Here is a 26,051-nt window from a genome sequence, read left to right as displayed (position 1 = left end):
CTTATAGCCCTAGCAAGCTGGCTTACTCCCACAAATCCATTATTAGTTTCCACTTTGTGTCTTATTGTTGGTTACAATGGAGGTACAGGTAAGTGCCCTGCATAAAGAAAAAGCTTAAAGGAAGGAAATTGTCTGTCTCTCCAAAATAGGTTTTCAATCAGCTAACCACAACTGGTCGTAACTAAAAACTTTTACTGCGTTTGTTTCAGTACCAGCCACTCATTGGTTGCCGCTTCTACAGCTCTAACAGCCAAAAGAAATACATCTAAGCAGTGCACGCCTTTCCTTACAGAGAAAATAGCAGAGCAGCATTTGGGCATTATGTCTGCTTTCCATCTTCCGTGCCTTTTTGCTCTATCAGTTGATTTTGGCTGCTTCCCAGTCATTGTGCCCCAAATTAAAAATCTCAGCTAAAATTGCCCATATGCTTCCTTTCCCGCTTTTTATTTATAGGCGCTCTTCTTGCCTCAGAAATAATATGCGATAGCCTTTTAAAAATCAATCAGCTGTGTATGATCTGTGTAGCGTCAATTTTAAGTTTTCTCAGCCGACTCGCATCTATGTACCAGTGAATACTGCTCACTCACAGCCCTTCACTGCACTTCCCGGGTGGTACAGAAACCCCGGGCACGTTTTCCCCAAACGTTGCGCTGCTGTACTGCAACCAAGCTCTACGCAGCCATCTGCTGCAAAAGGTGCTGCAGTAAAGTACCGCGGCTACGCGATCTCCTTCCTGCTGCGCCGGGGCATCGGACGCAAATGCCTCTTGATGGTGATCCGCTGCTTTGGCTTCGCTTTACAGACAGGCCCTTCCAAGCAGCAGTTGTGGATGGATGCGCACCCCGCCCAACAGGTAACCGGGCAGCGGCCGCGGAGCCCTAACCCTTCGAATCGCTCTTGGGAGGGCGGGAGGGAAGTGACACCTTTCAGTCGCAGCAGTACGGAAGGAGTCAAGAGCTGCAGGCGGTAAGGCACGGAGCCTCCAGCCGCAGGATAGTATAAGGGGACATAGGGAAAGGCCGCCATTAGCTCCCCTGGGACACAGGGACGCGGCCGGCCTGCAGACGGCCACCAGCACCGCTGACCGCCATCTTCATTGCGGACTGCTACCCAAAACCAAGATGGCGCTCAGATGGTGAGGGGTGCTTGTGTTTCGCCGCCCAGGGCGGAAGTGACGCCCCCGCGGCGGCGGCCGCCCCTAGCTCTCTATGGTGTTTTTTTCATTTTTCCCTGTGGGCCCCGCGTCTCTTCCTCCAGCGAGACGGGAAATGGCCGCCTGGTTGCGATAAGGGAGCGGGGCCGCCGGTAGTTCCGTCCGCCAGGTGAGGAAGTGGTGGAGGTTAAGGGGCCGCGGGGAAGATTTGCGGGTCAGTGGCATGTGGTACCCGCGGCCGAGCCAGTCCCGGGGAGGTTGGAAATGGCGGGGGGAGGCTGAAGGGGAGCCGCCTACCCCCCCCCCCCCCGCTCCTTTCTCCCTCCCGCGCCCCCCCGCGCGTGGCCGCACCTCCCGCTTCCCCTCCCCCCGTGGCCGCGCGGTGCCCGCGCGCCGCGCCGTCCCGCCCTTCTCGCCGCGTGATCTCGGCGCTCCGCAGCCATTATCCTCCGCGTCCCCCCTCTCGCGCCGTCCGCGCCAGCCCCTGCGCGACGGGCACAAGCGCTCCCCTGAGGGGCCGGGCCGCCGCCGTCACCGCCCTGCGGAGGGCTGCCGCCGCTTCCTGCGGGAGTCGGGCCGAATCGGTGTCGGCACCCCGGGGAGCGAAGGTAGAGAGGGAAGGGTGTTGGGGGGCGGGAGGCGGCCGTGAAGCTGCATCTGGATGTTTGCAGCATCTGGAAGCCCACCATGGGAGGAGGCGGGGGGTGCGGAATGAACGACCTGCCCCGCTGGGCCTCCACCCCGCCCGTCCTGGGTGTGTAGTCTTTCCGCTCACCCTGTGGGAGGTAGGCCCGAGGGGATTGCCGTGCAGCACTAGTTACAGGAATAGAAAATCTCCCCGTTATTCTCGCGGGTGTGACTTTAAGGAGGGAAACGGTGCTGGGATGAAAGGATGCTTTCCGGTATTGGATTAGCCAGTTGGAGGAACTTCCCTTCGGGCATGACTGCGGTTCAAGTGCTTGTGCCTTCGATACTCTGCTCCTGTTTGCCTCTGCGTTCACTGGCCTGTTAAGAAATGCTCTCAAAAGCTGCTGAGGGGCTGGGGTTGGCTTGATGCGCTTTGATGAAGGGGCTGTTATGTTGCTGGTGTTGGTTATGTTGCAGGGACCTTTGCAGGATCTTGTCTCTCATTTCTCGTTTGCTTTGTAAGTCCCCTACTTCCGGCTTTTAATTCTTATGAAAATCACATTCTTGTTTTGTGTCTTATGGTGATCCTTTACCAAGTCAGTACAACCTGTCACCCGTTTATATCTGGGATCAAAGTTTTACCTTAACTGTAGCAGTTAAATTGTGCTACAGAAAGACTCGAGGACAAGTTAAACAAAGGTGTTCTTGACACTGCAAGTAGTCATCGCTTGAATAATGGTGGGCTTACTAGAAACGTATAAGAACATAAGAATAGTTGTGCTTGGTGTGGGAAGGATTGATTAAGAAGTGCAGTGTTACAGGAAAATGCTGTCTAGCTGTTGTCTTTTTCCTCCTTTTTCCCCTCTTCAATAATCTCATTGCTTTAGACAATAGTGGGCAGAATAAGAAAAAGGGTAGGTACTCTGGCTTCTTGGTGTGCTCTAAACGCATGCAGCTCGTGGCAGGGATGATAGGAATTGCTTGCTCCTGCTAGTTCCTTTTGATGCTGACTGACAGTCTGTGCTGAATCGCAAGAAGAGGTTTAATGTGTTACATATATCAATACCTGGGGGTGTGATTGCCTCTCTCCTGAACACTGGCTTTGTAGCTTGAGCAAGTTCATCAGGTGAAGGCTGTGGCTGAAGGAATCTTTCTTGGGGGAATTAGGAGGGAGCCTGTACCATGGGCAAGGGCTTGTTGCCATTGGTGATGCAGGAAACAAGGAGTGGTTGCATAAATTCAGAACGGGTCAGCAGGGAGCTGTTGTTTGGAGCTAGGGTGCAGGTATTTGGATATGTTAGATTTGGGCTGGCTGTCAAGGAGAGATTGTGATGTATCAGTTTGGGGAACGCCAGAGAACAGTTGAGGATTCTTTAGAAGCAGTGGAGATAGGTGAAGGGAACTACTAAGCAAAACAAACCTTCAGGTTACAACCGAATACAGTTTATCTGTGCAAAGAGTTTCTCCCAAAGTGTTCTGAAAATGTACATCGCTGTCTTGTTCATTGTGCTGGCACTGGCCTCCATGCAGCCTTGTGGTATATGGGATCTTGGAGGTGTTGAAGCTGAAAAGTCAACTTTGTAATTTCATTCAGAGTAGTTTTTTTCTGGACTAGTTCACTACTCCAGCTCACCTGTATGAATATCAGTCTTGAAACAAACGAGGGAGGGAAGATCCACTTTTCTGTGCAAACATTTGTAGCAAAAATATTGCAGAAATCCCTGTGTGAGAGCATACGAAACCACGTTGTTTAAAATGCTAAGCTAAAAAAGTAACAAGAAAGACTATCCAAAAAGATGTAGCCAAAAGCATGCTAATTCCTTTTTGTGTATCGACAGAGTTCTTAGAAATAGTCACTTCAGTTTCTGTGTTTTTAGTTGGAGGAGAAACCTGCTTTTGTTTGCCAGTCATGTTGCATAGAAGAACAACTACCAATCACGTGATGGTTTCGCAGAGCTGATTTTATTGTTACTAGGATGCTGTTTGTTGACTTAATTTGCAAATATTTTGTATTGTTTTCTATAAAGAATTGAATTATTGGGGGAAAAAAAGGCCTTGTAGGTGTTACTGTTCCAGCTGACTTTCATGCTGTAGTTTTCACATAGGTCTGTTTTGTCTTTGTGGATATTACGAAGGCTATGTTATATATCAGGAATATAAAATAGAGGGAGGATAATGCTCTCCTGATCTTGTACATTCCAAGATGCTTTGAACAAATTTCCTGTGGTATTTTAGTGTTTTTAAGATTTTCGGAATTGGTGATCTGATTGATACGGGTTTACAGTCACTAATCAAATGCATTCTGTTCTTACTTTTGATGTGCTGTTGTTCACTTTGTGGGCATTTTAAAAAAGAAAAAGGCTGTCTAGGAGGTAAAACTTGGCAGGTGTACAGGATCTAAATAGATGCTTACACTACTGTCTCAATAAGACAGTTTTTAATTTAGCATGTGTTATGAGAGAACATTACAAATTCTGTGGGGTTACTTGACGATTGTCCTGTTGTTTTGCTTTGTCCTGGTTATATAATCCTCATTTCTTTTGAAGCCCAAAAATCTGAATGGAGATGCATTTTGGCAACAGCTTTTTAATTACTTTAACAAGATTTTGATTTAAATCTTCCTGACAGTTTTCAAGTAATGCTTAGGCAAAAGAAATGTGTACTACTATATAACTGAAAGATAGCTAAAATAATAAAGCTAATAGGAAGCAGTGTTTTGCTAGTGTAAGTGGGGATGGTGAGCTGCTCTAGAGCATCTTAAAAGAACTTCCATGTTAAATTATGTGTTGCATCTGCAGTCTGTGTACTCCGAGAAAACTGTAACATCAGTGGTTTAGAAAAGTTTCTCTAAAATAATGTTTCCAAGGAATTGGAAACTGGGGGTTTTTGTTCTTCCCATTTCTTTTAAACATAACAAATATTAGCAGTGACATTTATTTCCTTATTGTGTTGTTTGCAGTGGTATAAGACTGATTTTTGTTGTCTTGGTTTTCCTTAATGGTCACACTTGCTGATTGAGACTGATTTAAGACATTCAAAGATCCTGCTGTCATGTTGTTAAGAAACTTTTCTTTGTTCATGAATGTGACAGGTAGTGGACTTCTTTATTTTCATGTGTGTATTTAGGTTTCTGCATTAAGGGGGTTTTGTTGTTTGTTATTGCTGATGGAAAGAAGCAGTCCTGGCTGCTGTTGTAACTTCCTTGTTATGGCCCAGATGTTTGTGGAGCTCTCATGAGCCATATCACAAAAACTACTTGCATTGAAAGTAATCCATGTGGTTCATATGTTTTCATCTAATTCACTATGTGGCTACAGAAATACTTGCAGGGGCATAAGAGAGAAGGTCATTAGGAATGAGAGGAAACAAAGGATAGGACAGATAATACTGTTTCTTTAAACTAGTGGTGCTAGTTTATTCTGTTTTGAAGTACTGTGGAGCTGCAGAACCTTCCTTTGTAATATTCAGATTCTCTAACACGGGAGTTTAATGGCCGAGAGCCAGCCATCCCCCTTTCACATATTTAGGACAAAAACCAAGAGGGAAAAGCGCTTTTTGCAACTGAAGCTTCATGTATTACGACCCTGACATTTCAACCATAGACTATAATGCTAGTGGTCGTGGTCCTCTCAACAATGCTTAGTGTTGGTGATGACATCTTGTGATACATTCTTAATACACATCTTTGGTGTGCTCTGGGTCTCTTCTGAGACTAGTCCAGAAGTAAGCTTTGTGCACTGAAGTGAGAGGGGCAATTAGTATTTTAGTGATTGATGATGTCCTGTAGCAACATATGTCGCTAAGCCCTTCTTTTTCATTCTTCTTTACTACTCATGCCCTTGTGTAGCCACCACAGACCAACAGAGAGCACAGGAAGAGTATGGGTAATTTTACTTGATACCATGAAACAGTATTTTGTGGTTGTGATGCTTTCAGGTGTGAAGCATGTAGTTTACACTTCTATGAAGGAGCTATTTTCCAGCGTATTTCTTTATCTACCACTGTTCTACTCTAAATTAACTTTAATAGAGGTTTATAAAATTTTAGATTCTTGCATATTGTGAAAATGTTTACATAGCTCTTTTTTGGATAAAGTTTTGTCTGTAGTCCTTTCATTTCTGTTCCTAACGAAAGTGGTTTGGAAAAGGAATTTTTTTTTTGTCAGCCTTTTATGTATTACAATTAAATGGAAACAAAAGCTGCAAATAGTTCAAGTTGTTCTTTTGATTTTCAATAATTAAGGTTTTTCTATTAAAAGCATTTTTCTTTTTAAGATGTTTTATCCATGCTCTTCTTAATGACAACAAAAAGAAGTTAGGAAGAAGAGTAGCTGCCAGAGTTGGATGTGGTATACCTGTTTGACAGGGGGAAAAAATGTGTAGCTACTTCTCACCCTAATCAAACTCCCCAAACTGTGATGAAGTGACTGCCCGAGTTCAAGTTATAGTAATTTAAGATCCTACCTTCTGCCTAGAGTTCTTAAAGGTAAAGTAACTCTGTTGCTCTGTATCCCCAGGATCTAAAGACTTGTCTAAATTAGGATTTTGGATTTCAGTTAACACCAACAAACTGGGTTTAGAAGTCAGAAGTAGAGGTTATTTAAATACTGATTTAAGATCTTGGATTGAACTTCAACCATTTAGAAGAAGTTTGTGTTACATTTTCTGTACTAGACTTCTGAATGCCTTAATTAATCTTTGCTAGCTAATACCATCTCACCTTTTGTCTAGACAAGATCTGAAATGGTCCGATACACTACTGTGCTCCTTCAGAGACTCATGCTTGATGATGATGAGAAGTAAAAACATAATCTTATTAAAGCATATATTTTGTAGAAATTGGAAATATCTTGGTCACTACTAGTGAATGGTAAGTGGACTTTTGAAAGCAGTGTTTCTGAACACAAGTGCTATATTCTTCTTATAGATGAAGAAAACATTGAAAACATCTGTGAACAAGTGTGAAAGTGACTTTTAGGAGCAGTGGATGTCTTATGACTTTGGCTTTAATAATTAAATTATTGAGATTCAGAATTTCTGGAAGATTCGTCCTGTCTGTATTGAATTGGGGCCAAATTCTGAGTTGGTTCAGTGGAACTGGAAAGTGCTTAATGTTGAATCAGACTACAAATGTTTACATAGTCTAAGGCTTTGAGGTAATTAAAAACTGAGGCCAGTGAAAAGTTTGTACTTTTGAGTCTGGTTTCATTATTACAGTTGTTCTTTGTTTCTGTATACCTGAAGAAGAGTGTATTTTTGAAGAAGAAGATGTCACTTATTTAGGTAAAGTCCTATGTGTATGCATTTTAAACAAGAAAATATAAGAGAATAGTGCTTGTGTAAATGCTGCAGAAGAGACCTAAAGATAAAGCTTTCATTGTTATCCTTCCCCCATCCCCCTCCAAAAAAGATAACACTAGTTAAGTGCAAAGCTGTATGTTAAAGAGTTCAAACTGGTCCAACAGTTTGCCAGTTCACTTTCCTTTATGCCCCCTTCCTCCTGGTTGTTTGCTCTTCTTTCCCCTGTAATTCATCTCTGGCACTTGTTTTGCCCTTCATTAAGCCAGATCACTAACCTAGCCATATGAAAGTGACTTCTGAGTATCAATAGCCTGCTCATTGAAGGACATGAAGGGTGTCAGTGTTGTTGTGAAGGTGAGGATAGTACGTTATACAGCCCTGAAAGCAAGGCTTCATGAAGGGGAGTGATCATACATGGAAGGGGAATAGGATTTTTCCATTGGCAGTGGCTAGCTCTTGAGCAGCTTCAGTCTTAGCATCCAGCTTCCCTGAGTTCAAGAAGAAATTCGCCATTTTTTGTGTTATCTTTTCATGATAAACAGATTCTTTGAACTGATTTAAGGAAAAGCTATTACCTTTTGTAGAAGTTCATGTCTTTGACTGTCTCTTTTTTTCTGTTCTATAGGGATCAGTATTGAGGAGAACACAAATAAAGAATTTTGAAATAATTGCTTCATTGGCAACTGACAGTTTGAGGTAAGATTCACTTAATTCTGTTCTTAAATGTTCTGATTGAACTCAAGCATTTAAAATGAGAATTGATTTTATTTTTCCTTCTTTGTTTTTCTCTAAAATTTATGCTTACAGTAAGAAATGACAGTACCTAAAGCTTTCTGAAATTAGTATGTCCCTTATAAAGGTTAACTGTTGTACAGTATATATGTACACGTTGTGCATAGGATGCAAAACTATAAATGTTGAGTAAAGGGAAAATCAAGCAAGCTGTTGTTGAAGTTGGGTTGTATTATGAATGTATCGTACATTTGAAGTTTGGTCTGAAAATTGATTGTAATAGCAAGAAAGGAGTTTTTTTTCTGTCTGTCTTGGAAAATTGGTATGCTTCATGTCTTACAACAGTTTTAACCCCTTAATTTGTTGTCTGTGAGCAAATGAGCCTAACAGAGTATAAGCCATTTTCTCTTGAGTTTAGTTGAACACAGTGAATTAGAAGCCACCTTCTGAATATAGGTTAGGTAAATTTGCTTTTTAATGGAAGAAGCCAATAAAAGATAGAATTCAACGTCTTCTTCACCAAGGTAAATAATTTTTTCTTAGTTAAATGGAAAGCTAGCTTAGGTGGTTATTTGTTTTTTTTTTTCTGTTAGTTTCAGATGAGTTTGTCTCTGGGGCCATGCAAATTCTTGTGCTGCATGGGGAAATTCATTGGGGCAGGAAGGACCAGTTTGTAAGAGGAGGGTTGGTCTGCTTCTTTTATTTTGATTTCGCTTACATGTGTCTACAATTTCTAAAATTTTATTAACTTTAAGTTCTAATGCTGCTTATTTGCCTTTACATAATTGAAATATCAGCCAGGTAAACATGACATTATATAAAATACATTGTGACAGAAAGTTCTTGTTGTATTGGTCTTGTATTTTCAATACAGTAATTTTAGGCTTTTGTGTGTGCTTGCAGTACAAAAACTAAATGTTAGAGTTTTTCCATTTTTGTTTTAATTATTATTGAACAATTAGTATACAAAGGCATGAAAATGTGTACTTACTTGTTCACAGTTTATATTCAGGTTGTCTAATGTGACCCTTTTGTTTTCTTTAAAGCTGGGCAAATTCAAAAGAAAATGGTAATGGGTGAAAGTGTTTATTAATTAAATTGGGGATTTTTAGCCACTGATCTGAAAAGAAAAGGAAAAGGTGTGTATTTTTTTTTTCTGTTCAGCACTAATTAATTACAAACATTTAAAACTTAGATAAGTATTTTCTTTCTGGACTCATTGCTTTATAATTAATTGTAGTTTTCATAGCTTCATCTGAGTTCAAAAAATACGTCAAATTTCTATTGCAACCTGTATTACTTAGCTAAATGTTAAGATCTTTTTAAGTTGGTCATGCATTTTACATGTTTAAAAAGTGAAGCTAACCTGAAAATACAGAGGGTGGGCATATTGACTGGTGGAAAATTGGATCAGAGTGATTAGTTTTAGTGCATGTGGTCAAGAGAAGTAATACTTCTGGCTCAAACCAAAAATTTGGTTGAGAATACTTCAGGGATTTTTCTTTGCTTTTGTAAACAGTGCTTTGCAGAGGACTGTAAAATCCTTGTAGAGAAGGATTGGCACATTGAAAATGCAAGGAAACTACAAACCACAAAAATGACAAGAAATTTATTTAAAATATGTTAAAATGTGCAATTGTTCAGACAATGTTATTTCTTGCATTAATTTGCAGCAATGTTTGGGGTTTTTTTTCCTGTTGCTTTCTCTTTCCTTCTACAGGATCTGTTTGCATTTTAGTCTGGAAAACCTTTTACTGTTATGCTTTTGTCTTTTTAGACAAATTGTGTTCTGTAGTTATGTTAAATTCTTAAATTGAGCTTTTAATAATAACTTTTTCTTCAGAGTTCTGTTCAGGAAATGCTGTTAACTCTTTCTAATCCTATTTTTAGCATATAAAATTCATTTGCATGGTTTGTGTGAACTCTAAATTGGTATTTTCTTTTTCCTCTCCTCTCTCACTGTTTTCCTTTTGGGAAGGAGTGTATCTACTGGAAAAAATGGGTCGATCTAACTCTAGATCACATTCTTCAAGATCAAAGTCCAGGTCTCAGTCCAGCTCTAGGTCAAGATCAAGATCACATTCTAGAAAAAAGAGATACAGGTAAATTGATATCCTACTGCATGGAAAGTTGGTTTAGTACATTAGCCTTATTTTTTGTTTGCGTGATGCTGTGGCAAAAGTGAGTCTGGGCGCTTGTCATTTAAGGTGATAGGCAAATTGTGCTTTGTATGTAATTTCTGTTACTTTGATTATTAAATACTTGGCTGTTTCATCTTTTCCTGTATCTTGGGATAATTTCAGATGCTAATTGTTCCTTGTCATTTGTAGCTTGTTTGATGCTCTTTTTCCCCCTTCACATGATGTTTGCTTTTTCCAGTCTCTTTCCCTCTGAATTATTTTGTATTTCTCACGCAGCCTTTGAGATCTGGAGTAACTTAAGGCTTCAACAGATAAGATTTGCTCTATCTTGTCTTCTCAGTTACCTCCAGCCTTTTACTTAGCTGGCTTACTAGTGAACATTACCATCTCCCATAAAGGTAGTGGCTGAATTTGAAAGTCTACTGCTGTCTCAGCTGCTGTCCACAGGCTGGTATATTAAACTGGTGGTCTTGTAACTTCCTGTTACAGGCTGTGAAACATGGTGCCTGAGGAACTGAAATGCAATGCTTCAGAGTAGTGATATCTCTAATGAAATGTCAGGAGAGGCCACTGAGACTGCTAATTTCATCATCATGTGATGCTAAAGCCTAACTTTCACAGTCCTTTGGACTATGGACATGTTTATTAAAATCCTTTGAGACTGAAATAATAGATAGATAGGAGAAGTTGCTTTAAGGCTGCTAATCCTCTTTGTTTACCATTTTGATTGCATTTGAGAAATCTAGCATTTAGTGTCTTTTTTCTTTTTGTAGTTCTCCAATTGTCAAATATTAACATTTGCTTTTTAATTTTAGTTCTAGGTCTCGATCCAGGACATACTCACGATCTCGCAGCAGGGATCGTGTTTATTCTAGAGATTATCGCAGAGATTACAGAAATAATAGAGGAATGAGACGCCCCTATGGCTACAGAGGAAGAGGTAGAGGGTATTATCAAGGAGGAGGTGGTAGATACCATCGTGGAGGCTATAGGCCGGTCTGGAACAGAAGACACTCCCGAAGCCCTAGGCGTGGCCGTTCACGTTCCAGAAGTCCAAAACGAAGGTCTGTGTCTTCCCAGAGGTCCCGGAGCAGATCTCGTCGATCTTACAGATCTTCCAGATCACCAAGGTCCTCTTCATCTCGTTCTTCATCTCCATACAGCAAATCACCTGTCTCTTCCAAAAGACGTGCGTCTCTGGAAAAGCAGGCAAAGAAAACTGAAGGGGCTCCTTTACAAGAAAGTCCCCTGAAAAATAAATCACAAGATGAACAGAAAGATACATTTGAACATGACCCATCCGAGTCTCTTGATGATTTTAACAAATCAGCAGCAGCTTCTGGCGACATTTGGCCTGGCCTTTCAGCGTATGATAACAGTCCAAGGTCACCACATAGTCCTTCTATTGCCACCCCACCTAGTCAGAGTTCATCTTGCTCTGATGCCCCTTTGCTTAGCACAGCCCACTCAGCAAAGGACACACCTCAACATTCCCATTCCATTCAGCATAGTCCCGAGAGGTCTGGCTCTGGTTCTCTTGGAAATGGTTCTAGCCGTTATAGTCCTTCTCAGAATAGCCCATTGCATCATATCCCTTCGAGGAGAAGCCCTGCAAAGACAATCCCATCACAGAATGCTCCCCGTGAGGAGACTCGAGTGCGGTCATTTTATCCAGAGGGTGGTGAACAGGAAACTGCAAAAGGTGGAAAGTTTATGAAAAGGTAAGAATGAAATTCTAAACCTAACGTTGCCTCATAAAATGCTGTCTGTTAGGAGAGTTTTGAAAACATCATCACTGTGCCTTGGAAAATGCAATATGAAATACCATGGAATAAATACTGCTAATTTTAGTCTGATTGCAGTCAAGCTTGAAACATGTGTGTTCCTCTTGAGATGCTTCAAGTTCTTGGCCTTTAGCTAGTAGAGATAGGGATATGTGTCCTTGAGGAAAAACTGGAGTTTTTCCATTGTGGTATATATTCTTGCACTCTCTTTAATATGAAGAAAAATACTAATTGGACTAGTGCGTCAGAGTTGCCTGTTTGATAGTGAATTCTGTTCAAGTATTTCAAAATTTTAATGCTTCATGTAGTTTGAAATGCAAATCTTCTGGAAGTCTGAAAATGCAGATGTGCAGTGATTTCTTTGTTAGTATAAACAGCATCAATTGCTAATTGTGTGGCGAAAAAAACTTCAACTTGCATTATTTATGAAAGAGGGTAGGTCTTGGTATTCTTGGCACATAATTCTGTTGATGTGAAAGACAACATATTTAAAGTTAAAAGTATGTTTTCCAATAATGTAAAATTCTTAAATTTCCTCTTAAATGTTTAGTAACATAGCAATTTTTAAAAGTTACAAAGTCTTAGTAAGACAGTAGACTCTCATTCTAACGTGACTTCAGCAGGTTGCTTATAAAATGAATTACAGAGCAAAGTTGTGACTATGGCATGTAGGCACTTTATTGTAGGCTTTTGAATGAATTTGTCCAGACAGTGAATTATTATGTAAAAATACACTGCTTATAGCAAAAATGTGACTTCTCCTGGGTTAGATGTATTTGACTTGGTGAATGCGTGGGACCTGTGTGAAAATGGTGTATAGATAAGGCAGTGGCTGAAATAACTGTGTGTTTGTGCTTTGGAGAGCTGCCTCCTAAAGGTTCCCTGTTTGTACCCAATATAGTGAATGCATTAAACCTGAGTCCGATTTTGGAACTGTCTTAGAAATGTGCAGGATCTCAAAATTTAGTAACTTTTTTAATGGTACTTTTCTAACTTTTTTCACTAAAAGTAGTACAAAAAATGATTGCAATCTGCATTATAAAATTTCATGTGAATTTGATGGACCTAATGACTGGTGTAAGACAATGTGAAACTGGGTACTGATTAAGAAAGAGCAAACAAACAAAACAGCCACTAGCTTTTTAAATAGACTTAAGCAGACAATTTCTAAGTATTCTGTGGAAAAGCATTATATTCTTCAGATGCCTCCAATAACACATGAATGACTGGGTGCACTGTTCATAGTGTATGAAGCATTGCATGCTGAAGTTGAATTGCTCAGGGGAATGTATTTTCTTCTTTGTGTGGGATTGTCAGAAAGAGGAATGTAAGTGAACTGAAATGAATGCAATCCAGAGTTACCAGTCTCTTCTTTGCTGTTCACAGGTACACAGATGAAGAGTCTAGAGTATACCTGCTTGATAGGGGTAATACCAGGGAGAAGGAGGCCCAGAAGGAGAGAGGATCAGAAAAAGGGAGGACAGAGGGAGAAAGGGAATGGGAGGAGCAGGAAACCTTAGATTTTTTCGTTGATAAAGAGACTGGGAAAGAAAAGTTTAATGACTCTGAAGGGGAGGACACAGAGGAGACAGAGGATTACAGACAGTTCAGAAAGTCTGTCCTGGCAGATCAGGGTAAAAATTTTCCTACTGCATCTCATCGGAATGCTGAGGAGGAAGGAGCCAAATACAAATCTAAAGTATCAATCAAGGGCAATAGAGAGAGTGATGGATTTAGAGATGAGAAAAGTTTTAAGCTAAAAGAGACTGGCTATGTAGTGGAAAGGCCTAGTGCAACAAAAGATAAGCACAAGGAAGACGACAAGAGTTCTGAGAGACTAATGATGAAGAAAGAAACTCAGTCACCTGAGCAGGTAAAGTCTGAAAAGCTCAAAGAACTCTTTGATTACAGTCCCCCTCTACACAAGAATCTGGATGCGAGAGAAAAATCCACCTTCAGAGAGGAGAGCCCACTTAGGATCAAAATGATAGCCAGTGATTCCCATCGTCCTGAAGTAAAACTCAAAATGGCACCAGTACCTCTTGATGATTCCAATAGGTAAATTATTCTACTTTACAGCATGGTTCTCTACCTGCCTGCTGTATCATTCATCCTTGTTTAAACCAGCGGTTTCTTTTTGTGTGTCTCTTTTGTTGTTGATGCATTTTTAGACCTGCTTCCTTGACTAAAGACAGGCTGCTTGCTAGCACACTTGTCCATTCCGTCAAGAAGGAGCAAGAGTTCCGATCCATCTTTGACCACATTAAGTTGCCACAGGCCAGCAAAAGCACGTCAGAGTCATTTATTCAGCACATTGTGTCGTTGGTTCATCATGTCAAAGGTACGTATTCAGTTTATTGTGCCGAATACATATCTTGCAACTTAATTTATGCCTGTTTGCTGTCTCTAGTACAGGAAGATTTCAGCCCTCTTTTAATGTTAATTTAGTCAGACTTGATGTCTTTTGAGTAGACACAACAATAATTTAAAAATTAATAGCCACAGAAGCTTAGTACAGAAAAATCTCAAGCATTGTAGAGTATAACTACTGCTTTTATAGTGTGTTTCTGGATAAATTTTTCAGCTTAAGTAGCATATGAAGTTTGAAATTCTGAGGTGTAGCTTTAAACATACTACACTTGTCAATCTTTTCTTAGTTTTATTTTAATGACTCTAACATACAATTTTATGTTAAGTGGTGCAGTGTTGGCTGACAGGTGTCTTTTTCACTACAGATACAGTGGCGTTCCTTTTGGAGCACCCTATAGCTCATTTCTAGGTTCTTACTATAATTTTTCTGGTCAAAGTAATTAGATTTCAGAAAAATTGTGCTCTAAACTGCATGTAAACCCACTGTGCTGTTTATTCCTACTGACAGTTTTGTAGTGCTGAAGCCATAAATTTCACTTACAGGAACTTGGCAATGGCTAAAAAAACATCCATTACATTAATTATATGCTATTTATTTTCTAATTTAACAGTAGTGACTGTTGCTTACTATAAACACCCAAAAACCTCCAACCAACCACCATTAATAACAATGAAGAAAACCAACCCCAAAAAGCACCGAAAAACCAAGCCATCAAAGTACATATATTTTGTTTAGGTCCTGTGTCCTGTCATATTATTCTGATGGAAAAGTAGATAATTCCTTAAAGTACAGTGAGGATATTTAGAGAATTTTTTGTTGGGTTTTTGTTGTTCAGGGCTTTTTCCCACCCCCATACCATTCACTTTGTTTCACTGGGCTGTTGTATTGTTCTTCTGTTCAGTGTAGTGAGATAATAGGGAAGTATTTGCTGGTGAAAATAATTCTGCCATATCATTATACAAAGGGGGAAAAGTGGAAATGCTTATTTAGGTTACCAGTTTCAGCATACCTGCCTGCAAGCATTGTATTTTAAGATGCTTTATCTTCTAAAGTTGCAAAGATTTGTGTGGTAGAAGTATGTGATAAATTTGTATTAAAAGTCTCGATTTGTTGGCAAAATCTGGTTTACTGATGCCAAATGTTTTCCTGCATTTCAAATTATTTATAAAGAAGAAAGTAACAGTCAACAACAATAGGTTATCATAATGTATTGGATTAAAAAAAAAATCTTACTGAGACACCTGTTTGAGTATAATGATTTGTTGTGAAAGTATCTATTTACTGATATGTAAAGAGATTTTTAAGGCTCAGTCTAATGAGAGCTACTCAATAAGTAAATTTTTGCTTATATAGTATATATGTGAGCTGTAGGTGAAATAGTATTCCTGAAACTCTCACATGTTGATCACAGAATAGACTGTTTTTCTGTGAACTTTCATATGTTAAACTAATACCTGGTAAATGTAACTGCTTAACAGCCTATCTGGTCAAGTTATTAGAAAATATGTACAGTTACAGTTGTTTTTGAAAGCAGAACCTCTCTTTAAGTTTCAAATCTACTGTGGTCTGTGATCAGATTTTAGTAACTCTTTTGAGAAATTGAAATCATGTTCATTATTGGTGTGATGCGACCAGTCTGAACAGCTCTTTATTAATGTAGAGCTGAAAATGCCCAGTGATGTTTTCTTTTTCATTGTAACTAGGTCCTGGAATGTGTTTTGAAATGGCAAAATCCATGTTACAAAAGTAAAATAGCTGTTGAAAGATACAGATGCCAAACAGGCAAAGTTGAACCTTCTGTCTTCCTGGCAAAAATGGCATAAAAACAGAATTGCTAGCTCAAATTCCTGTGTTTGATGGAATTATGATTGAGGCACTACCCTTGTAGTGGCCGTTTCAAGTTTTAATGGTTGGTTATGAGACAAATACTGGATTCCGGGCGGTAAGTTGATACAGATGTATGTTGACCTGTTAAGCGGATAGCTTGCTTCATATGTAACATTTCATAGCTCATGACTTTATGTATTTCTCTATTGCATTTAAACATTTGTTGGGCTGGTTTAAAAACTGAGTTTTGCTGTTGCTAATTTAACTGTCTCTGAAGGAAAGAGAAACTGTCAGAAAAGTTGTCAAGTTTGCCAAGATGCCAGATGCTTAAATGAATTTATTTACAGATAGGTGTGTTAATTGTCTTGGATCGTATATCATCACAACTTCAAATCAAGATACTCTATTCCTGTAAGAAATTACTTGTTAAATCATTCATGTAGTTATTGAAAGCATACTTTACTTAAGCGTTTTCACTGAATTAAGTTAAAGATGACATGAATAGCAAAATACATTTATTACAACTATTCATTACTCAAAGTGACTTCATTTTCTCACTTGGGCAAAGTGTAAAATAACTTTTAAGAAGCTGCTCCTTTCACTAGAGGAAAATGTCGTTGAAAATGAGCAAATCCAATCAGTAACTGGTGCTTGAATTAGATGTAATCCAGTCACAGCATACTTAAAAGCAGAGTTGCAGCAATGCTGTGCACTGTTACTGTGTTTGGGTTACAGAATGTGCGAATGTAGGGAAGACGTCACTTTTGCTTGTCCTGATACTTTATTGGAAGTACTGTTTTTTGCCTGCTACTTGCCTTTGTGAGGAGTAAAATACCTGTCAGTTGAATCGATCTAATGAAACAGTGTTTTTCTATTGTTACCAACAGAGCAATACTTCAAGTCAGCTGGAATGACCCTAAATGAGAGGTTCACTGCATATCAAAAAGCTACTGAAGAACACTGCACCCGGCAAAAGAGCCCAGAAATACATAGGTATATGTTAACTGCATATGTAAATGCTTTGTGTTTCAAATAACAGATGCTAATATTTCTTTGGAAAACCCAAAATATTTTTTCTAATCTTTATGGAGTAATTTCTGTGTAAATGCAAAATATAGAAACAACCCCACCAAAACCCACTTCAGTAAAAGAGCTCTCGTCTGAGCCAAGTCTGGCTTCATCTGTGGTTTTGTAGCAGGTATTTCTGTACTTCAGTATCTCATTTGAGATATATTTACTTTTCTCACATGCAGTGCTCAAATATTGAGGGGCATATGTCTTGAAGATGAAACGAAGCCCTGTACATGCATCTTTATTCTTCAGTGTGAAATGTTCCATCTCATACTACTTTAGTGTTTGTGTGTGTTAATTTACAGCAGTTTTTTGAAAAGTCTGAGAGCCTGAAAGGTAAGAAGGTAGACATGCTGATGTAGTTTCTGATCATGTACTATGGGTTTATGATGCAGTGTACTATATTTGTGTTGCATGTGAGGATATAGTATCTCCATATTCAGTATCCAATTTTACAAGTTTTCTTGACTGTTACTTTTGGCTTTACAGCACCCTATCCTAATGCTATTGACTTCTTGGCGGGGGGGGGGGAGGTTATAGTGGATTTTTAACTGGATACATGTACTGATCTCCTTTTTAATATTTATATGTACAAAGCTGTAGTTAAAAGTGAAAAATGAAACTGCATGGTTTTTGTATTTGCATTTTTTAGTATATTTCACACAGGCCAGAACCAAGTCCTTTCATTTTCAGCCTGCTTCTGTGGTCTGATGGCGGGGCTTTATATGCAAAAGGTTTTTTTATGTTTTGTTTCTCAGTTTTATGTTGAAAGAAATGTCTGAGGCTATTTACAGTTGCATGCACATATGGCACACTGCTTGTATTTTATATTTAGGAGGATTGACATCTCTCCAAGTACCCTGAGGAAGCATACCCGTTTAGCAGGTGAAGAGAGAGTCTTTAAAGAAGAAAGTCAAAAAGTAGGTTCTAAGTCAGTGTCCTATCTCTATTTCTAAACTGAATTTATTGTGTTTCTTCTTAAATCTCAACTTCAACTTTGTGTTTACATATAGAAATAATAAAAAGAAAGCATTTATTGTGTCTGAGTACTTATATTTAGAATGTTTGTAACTTTTTTTTTCCTCTCCTTTGAGTAAAACATGTTAGTAACAAGGCAGTTTATGTAGAATGATTTTGCCATTTTGGTGATTGTATGGCATATAAAGTCAAGTGTTCTCCCACCCTTCCTTTGTTCTTGGGTATTTCTTGACCAGTTTTGGTGCCACTTAGGGGCTCAAGGACAAAGGATAGGAGGGAGTGGGGGTAGAATACTGAAATGGACAGTGAGTAGTATGATTGAACTACAAAGGTGCAAAAAAGCTCTGTCAAAACCAATACACCATAAGAAGCAAATAACTGAAACCTCTTCCAAACCATGTATTAGGGTTTGTCTGCATCCAAACATAGCTGCCACGTTGCCTTGATGGGAATGCTTGCTAGAAACAGAAATGTTTGTTTGTTTGTTTGTTTTTAAGACCTAGCTGTTGCATGTAAAGGGCATTCAATTTGTGTGCTGAAAAATAGCTAAATCCTGTTGGGCTTTTTTGAAAATTGATGCACAACTTGCCTTTTCTGTTCAGATTTTCTCCTGGATGTTTTGTTTGAAAGCCTTGTCCAAAATACGTATTTGTTTACAGGGAGATAAAAAATTAAAGTGTGATTCTGCTGATCTTCGTCATGACATTGACCGACGTAGAAAAGAGCGAAGTAAAGAGCGAGGTGACTCAAAGGGTTCCAGGGAATCCAGTGGGTCAAGAAAGCGGGAGAAAACTCCAAAAGATTACAAGGATTACAAATCTTATAAAGAGGACAGGTAAATACTCGAAGTCTCTATATAGGTTTTTTGCTTCTAATTAGCCTTTTGTAATTGTAAGCTTAATTGCTTTCAATTTTCAATGTATAATGGAACATTTAAATTTTAAACAATTGAAATTATTTGTTTTACAGCAAATATATATTATCTGTCTTTTACACGGCTTATGGTGGATGAGGACAAAAACTTTGGAATAGCAAGCTAACACTGAAAAAAAAAATGACAAATTAATCTGTCCTATTATCCAGGCTACATCAGGAGGTTGGACTTCAATGCAATACATTTCTATAAACAGTTTGTGTAAGAACTTTGGCTCGTTATGCTTGATTCCGCACTTTTTCAACTCATAACACCCAGAGTATGAGACTCTTACTGATACTTAGGTTTTAACATGGGTGAGAAGGGGAATTGTTATGTTTGTCTAAAGCCAGTGGGCTGTTTTTAAGAAAAAGAATGTTAGTATATCAGTGGATACTTTGTGGCAGTGGTAAGAGTTACTTCAGGTACGAGCTTCCTTTGAATAGAATATTTAAATCTTGTAAATTGGGTTAAGTTAATACCACTGTGGGGTTACTAAAAGCTTTGCTGTAGAATTTTTCCCCCCTTGCTTTGTACTGTATATCCAATGAATTTTTACTTTTGCTTCCTGTTTCCCATTTACTTTCTGACTTCGGTATCCACATTATCTTCCACTGGCTAATTCCATACAGCCATCTGCATAGGGAAGCCCACACCATGTCTTCTCACAGTGTGCAAACTGAACTATGTAATGTTACTGCAAAACTTTGCCTTAAGGGTTTCTTCCCTTCGATTTCTGTTTTTTCTCTGCCTCAGAAGAAAGGCAGATCTTAAAAGTAACAATCTCTTGATGGCATCAAAACGTGGAAAAACTGTTTGCAGTTTGCAGACTGCTGCTTTCCAACTCACTGGCAATAATATACATTTAGTGCATTTAAATGTTTAAGAGGAGGCTGGAAAGTGGAAATATACCTCACCTTTAACATCTGAAATATGTAACCATATATGTGACTTTATAACCAGAAGGGGATAGTTTTTGATAAAGTGTTAAGAGACCCTTTTTAGTATAGCATGTTACAGACTATCTCGTACTTTTAAAATAGCACATAGTGTATCTTTTTATTTTGCAGTAAACAAAAAAGAGATCAAGACCGTGCTCGGTCCTCCCCATCTTCTTCCCCATCTTCTTCCTCATCCAGTTCTCGAGAAGAAAAGGATTGCAAGAAAGAGAGAGATGAAGAATTCAAACCCCATCATGAGCAGAAAGAATACTCTGGTTTTGCAGGAATCAGCAGGCCAAGGGGCACCTTTGTGAGTTGCTCTCTTACTCTTCCCCCAAACTCTGAACGCTTCATTAGCAGTAATAGTATACTAAAACGTTAGGATAGATTTCCTTCATAACCATGATTTTTGAGTTCTTTCATGTGCTGTACCAAACCTGAAAATTTACTGGTTTTTTTCTGCAGCCCTAGCTATTAGCAGTTAATTGGTGTGTAAATACACCATTAGAGACCCTAGCATAAGGGTGGGGAAAAATGATTTCTTGGTTATTCCTAGTGTTTTTGTGCTGTTTCCTAACAGGATCTGAAAGTTTGTATTTCTGGAAAGATAAAATCTTTCGATCTGTTATTTCTTATTTCCCTGCAGCTTCTGTTTTTCCCTGTCATTTACAGTTTAGTTTTGTCCTTTTACCTGTGTGATGGCTGCAACTTGTTAAATAGGAATGGCACATAATTAAAACTAAACATTAACCTTGAAACAACTGTATTAAGGAGAGGAGATGGTATACTTGTTGTTTTTCAGTGTTTCTTTTGCTTGGACTGTCGACAAGGAGCATGAAAGCTCATTAATTTGGCTTTGGGATGTGTTTTTAGCATTGTGATTTGGAAAGTGACACATGACCACTATAGTCTCCAGAAAAATCTTAACATTTTAAAATTCCCTGTTAATGTAATTACTTAACTGGGACATGTAGAAGCATGAGGAAAGACTAGGAATCAGTAGAGGAGGCCTTGAAAAGATAACAAACACTTTAATTTAAAACAGCAAACACCACCACCCCAGGAAAAAACCAAACCAAAACCAAACCAACAAAACAAAACCAAACATCCTTGAAACAAAGCACTAAAAAAGCAAGTTTTGTGTTTGGGTGGAGAAAAACTGTCAAATAGACTTACATAAAAGTAGAAGTTAACTTCATACTTTCATAGTAATTCCTTCATGTAGCCTGTAATTCAGATTAAATAATGCTAAAAGGCATTATTTGGTATAAATGTAAAATTTATTTGGTATAAATGTAAATTAAATTGTTTATAGTACTATAAAATAAGTTCTGAACTATGCATGAGGGCATGGGAAATGCATGTGGAGTGTGCAGCACCTGAGCTAAGGTTTGAATCTTCCAGCTGAAACACTAGCTACTTAGAAGAAAATTGGAAGTTCAAAATTTCTACCCTTGTCTTTTCTGTTTGCCCACAGATATTGGATAGGTCTTAAAACCCTTCTACAAATTGTTGTTCAATCTGATTTCAGACTAGTTTTAAAACTCTCCAGCATAAATTTGACATTGGAAGTTTTGGACCATAAATACTTCTCTTTTGAGTTAGTTACATGTATTTTGTTATTTTGCTTTGTTTGTTTGGGGTGTTTTTGGGGGTTGTGGTTTTTTTTTTTCAGTCTATGTTTATGGACATAAAGCAATTAACAAAGGAAACTGATTCCCAGTCACTTTTTTATACAGTTACTCTGAAGATCCAGTTCCATGATTTTAACTAGGCTGTTCATGGAAATCACATTCTGTAGTAACTGCAAAGTGTAGCAGTTTTACCTTCCCAGCCTAACTTTTCATCTCGATGACTCTTGTTTAATGCTTTCTACAAGCTAAAAATTTGCCAACTGAGGGAACTGTATTTATTACTTCTTAGGGTATTCAGGGTTAAGTAATTAAAAAAAAAATTTTTCTTAGGCTTTTTAGCCTAACCCTTTAAAATCCTGTTAATGAATTATAAAGAATATTTCAGACCCTTGCCTTTTTAGTTCAGGCATTGCTATTCTGTGCAGGACATGCTGTTGATTTTTGAGTAAAAAAGTTACCAATTTGAAATTCAATTTGGCCCAAAGCACACTTCTGAATCTCACTGAAAATACTGAAGTAACACAAATTGAATATCCTTATTTGGAAACTGCATTGTGTTTATGTATTCTAGAACCACATTCTCATAACTGTTATGACTGACTCCATAACTGACCTTTCTTTTCCCCCTGAGTTTTCTCCCTCTTTCAGTCTAGTTTCTCTGGTTTTTTTTTGTCTGTGAACAGCTTCAGAAGTGTCTTCTGACCTTTTGTTGCAACACACTGGTTTACCAGCAGTCAAAAGAAATTTATTTTGGTGGTTATGGGTGAATTTATGCCAAGAATTCAAGTGCGTTTCATTTAAGTTTAATAAAGTAATTATTTCAAAGTGAATGCTTGAATATATTACATAAGGTTATACATGAATTTGAAAATGGTTTACACTTGTGGTTACTGTAATTAAGCACAGAAAGAGAATTTTTAGTAATAGAGATTTTGAACTCTTCTTTGTGGTTTTATGTAACTGGATTAAATGATATCTTGGTTAATCAGTTTCGAATTAGGGGCAGAGGAAGAGCCAGAGGAGTCTTTGCTGGCACAAATACTGGTCCCAGCAACTCAAATACTACTTTTCAGAAGAGACCGAAGGAAGAGGAATGGGATCCTGAATATACCCCAAAAAGCAAGAAATACTTCTTGGTGGGTGTGGAGAACTCGATATCTTATGCATGCTTTTGTTTTCTCAGACTTTCTACAAGTGTAGAAGTAGCATGCATGAATGGAGAGGGAATTTGGTTATGTCACCATGAGAGTATCAGCATTGCTACAGTTCTGCTGTACAGTCTCTTGCATTTTTCTGTGTTAAATGCCATAACAGAGGCCTGACACAGGATTAATCTCTTAAAACTTTCATCAGTGAGAGTGGGGAAGAAGGCAGACTCAGACTAAAATTATTAACAAATTCTAAACAAGAAAAACTTCTGTGTTTTCCTGGATTTTGTCTGTATGGCATTAGAGCTGTGTCTTAGATTTGCCTGAAAGTCTGCCTAAGAGAAAGATTAGGAAAAACCAACAATAATTGTGGATGTATATAGGCTGACTGTTATTAGCAGTCCTTCTGTTTTCAATAGACTAGTGTTACAGTCACAATAAAATCACCTCAGTTTTGAAGTCTTTTTCCCATTTGGTTTATGAAAGGGGAGGACTGTTGATGTAACTACCCAGTAAGTAATGTGGTATACTGAATGCATAACCTCTCTTTCAGCTGATTTCCTTAACAATGCAAACTTGTAAGGATATTGTTTCACCCTTGAAAAGTGTTAAGATTAGACCTGCTGTAGCATTCTAGGTTGTCACAAATATGTTAACAAGCAATCCTAAGAAATAATGCATCTCAGATTGGATGTTTGTAGAAGGAGTTCTCCTCGGTCTCCTCACATGTATAACATTTTCTGATCTATAAACATGGAATGACAGGTGATAACAGGTTAAGAATATTACAAAAAATTGTAACTATTAAACTTTTTTTCTCATCTATAAAAACTTCAATCAGTAAAGTCCCATGCTTTGACTGTTCTTAAAATTGTTAACAAGATGCTGTATGTAGGTGTGGTATGTATTTTAATAGCTCCCATTTCTTTCCAAATCGCAAGTGGGAAAAAAAAAAAGGCAGATGTTGAAGCAAGTGTACCTCACTCTTCTAAATACAAACTTCTTCTGTATTAAATAGTCTGTAGTGTTCATGCAGTGCATGGAATGATTATTAGAATTTGTACCAAACTCTAAGCTTATTAACCTGAGAAGCTCAACTGTTGATTGTCAGTGTCAGATTTAAACAGTTTAAACTTCATTTGCCTTATGCTGTGCAGGTAAAGAAGGATTTCTAAATAGTGCCTTCAATTATATTTCCTTGAAGTGTAAAAAGCTTGGATCTCTACATTAAAATAAAAACAAAAGAAAATCCTAGCACATTCCTAGAGATTCCTCCTGTCCAGTTGTGGGTTTCCCCCCCCTAACCCCCCCCCTTAAAACCAGTGAGTAATTCTTTACTCTAGATAAAGCAACATAACTAATTTACTAGTCACAAACATTTGGGTAGACACACAGCTAATGAGGGCTCTTAAAACAATCTAATTGTTGTGGGTTTAGTTATAGAATCATGAATTCCAGGGATATATTTCATAATGTATTCTATAAATTATGATCTGAACTCTTAAATTTTCCTTAATTGTTGTTTACTATGTATAAATCAGAGTACTAACATTTAAAGGGTACAATTAACAGGTGTTCTAACTTCACTCTTTGTCTGGTATTATTTTAGCATGATGACAGGGATGATGGTGTGGATTATTGGGCCAAAAGAGGAAGAGGCCGTGGTACGTTCCAGCGTGGCAGAGGGCGGTTTAACTTCAAAAAGTCTGGTAGCAGTCCGAAGTGGACACATGACAAATACCAAGGGGATGGGATTGTGGAAGATGAAGAAGAAACAATTGAGAATAATGAAGACAAGGACAGACGCAAAGAGGAAAAGGTAAGAAGTTTAGTGAATTGCAAATTAGACTGTAATCATTTGGGTATCTGGGGGTATCACTTTGAAAGCTTTCAGAGTTTGGTTATTAACAGTTTAAAACAAGACTGTTTTCTCTCTTTCCACAGGAATAACCATGGAAGAAAGTTGTAGCTGAAAGAGCAGCTCTTGCACCATCCACACAACATTTTTAATATCTTTATTTTGGGTTGTTTTTTTTTTTGGGTTGGTTTTTTTTGGTTTTTTTTTTTTTGGTTGTTAAATGAATGTAAGCATTTTACTTAAAATTTACTGTTGGAAAGTAGTTTAGAGGGATTGTTTTTGTTTTAAGCCTTTAGAAAAAAAAAAATCTTGATATAGTAAACTATGTTAATGATCGTACAGGTAGAAGGTAAAATATTTGTAACAACTTTTAAGAAATTTTACTGTTTGTTATATGCAGCGTAATTCTGCTTTGTTCAAATATATGGTCAAGTACAACTCTAAAAGTTTTGATTCTCCCCTATGTCTGTGTTTTATTCTGAAGTAAACTTGCAGCTCTGCACACCTGAAATCTTGGAGCGGCATTCTTTATGACCTGATTATTACTATCGCGTTGACTTTTTGCAAGCATAGTTATCTAGTCGTACTGTAAGTACAAACAGTTGTGCAAAACACTGATTTGCATATGTTAGTTCAGGAAAAGCACATTTACATAGTGTGTCAGTGATAAACCTTGATTCTGACTCCACCCAAGAAATTTGTCTTTGAGCGTGGAATTGCCACTCTTTACTAGCCTAAGAAATACATAGGTACATGAATACTGAAGTGAGTTCCAAGTGTATTGCTTCCCTTCTGGAATGTAAGGTTTAGGAACCTATTTCCAAGTCGCTGCTGTTGGTTATAAACTTGAAAACATATCTGAACACAAGTTCCCTCCCCCATCTCTGTAGTTAGTGCAGAACTACTTGCAACTAGATTAATTCCTGTAACTTGTGTCTAAAACAGGCGAGTCATGTATTATGGATACCTAGTGATTTGCTTAGTCACTAAAAGATACTTCTTGTATCAAGGATAACTTGGTGAAGTTTTAAAGTTCTTGTAAACCTAGGGTTTAAACTCACTGCAAGATGTGTGCTGTCCATGAAGTGGCATTTTCAGTGCCACTACTACTGATAACTGTTTCAGCTTCCTGTTGATAGTTTGATCATCAACAGAACACTTTAGTTCAGAAGTTTGTGGCAGTATCAGTCTAGCTTCTTTATTAGCATTTTTTTTATTGTGCGTTGTTAAGACTGTCTCCTGATTTTTCTTTTACGTGGACTCGCCTCTCCAGTTGTGCACTCTGGCAAGAATAAGTGAATTCTGTCACATTTGCAGACTTAAGTGAAACGGGGGGGGGGAGGGGCAGGATCTAGGAATTTAGGGGGACAATGAAACTAAAGTGAATGAAAAAACAACCAAAACACCACCACAAAAATCCCTTAAAAAGCAAGATATGTTACAACCTCAATCAGCAAAGATACTTCAGATCTACTAAGTGTTTTGTGTAAAAGTGTGAATTCTATTACAATGCCCTGGAGGTACCTTTCTTTAGTACTCCACCTCATAGAATGTGTAAATTCGAAGTTACAAC

At 38.3% G+C, this 26,051-nt stretch overlaps 1 protein-coding gene across 14 annotated transcripts; it reads left to right on the top strand.

Moving 5' to 3' along the window:
- Positions 1-593: 593 nt before the first annotated feature.
- BCLAF1 (BCL2 associated transcription factor 1) lies at positions 594-24,654 on the top strand. Of its 14 annotated transcripts, XM_054162618.1 has the most exons (15): positions 602-853; positions 6,511-6,649; positions 7,706-7,776; positions 8,859-8,951; positions 9,791-9,914; positions 10,769-11,674; positions 13,124-13,795; positions 13,909-14,078; positions 16,823-16,928; positions 17,842-17,926; positions 18,644-18,819; positions 19,968-20,148; positions 22,462-22,608; positions 24,230-24,439; positions 24,565-24,654. In XM_054162618.1, the coding sequence occupies exons 5-15, from the start codon at positions 9,811-9,813 to the stop codon at positions 24,568-24,570; spliced, it is 2,763 nt and encodes a 920-aa protein (XP_054018593.1). In that variant the 5' UTR covers positions 602-853; positions 6,511-6,649; positions 7,706-7,776; positions 8,859-8,951; positions 9,791-9,810; the 3' UTR covers positions 24,571-24,654. The 14 variants fall into 14 exon arrangements, 12 of the variants coding, with proteins under 12 accessions (XP_054018600.1, XP_054018602.1, XP_054018593.1 ...); XM_054162616.1 differs by lacking the exon at positions 8,859-8,951 and having other exon boundaries at positions 603-853; XM_054162626.1 differs by lacking the exon at positions 8,859-8,951 and having other exon boundaries at positions 605-853; positions 13,649-13,795.
- The last annotated feature ends 1,397 nt before the right edge of the window (positions 24,655-26,051 follow it).

The sequence above is a fragment of the Dryobates pubescens genome, chromosome 6, assembly GCF_014839835.1.
Source record: "Dryobates pubescens isolate bDryPub1 chromosome 6, bDryPub1.pri, whole genome shotgun sequence".
In the NCBI taxonomy this organism is placed as follows: Eukaryota; Metazoa; Chordata; class Aves; order Piciformes; family Picidae; genus Dryobates; species Dryobates pubescens.
The sequence above is the reverse complement of the archived record's forward strand: the minus strand, read 5'-3'. Positions and strand labels throughout refer to the sequence as shown.

Bases quoted from the DNA above. Each gene is read 5' to 3' on its own strand.
- BCLAF1 (XM_054162618.1), top strand. From the start codon at position 9,811: ATGGGTCGATCTAACTCTAGATCACATTCTTCAAGATCAAAGTCCAGG. The intron at 20,149-22,461 runs GTGAGTTGCTCT...TTGGTTAATCAG, and splicing joins GCAGGCCAAGGGGCACCTTT to TTTCGAATTAGGGGCAGAGG. The intron at 22,609-24,229 runs GTGGGTGTGGAG...GTATTATTTTAG, and splicing joins AAAGCAAGAAATACTTCTTG to CATGATGACAGGGATGATGG.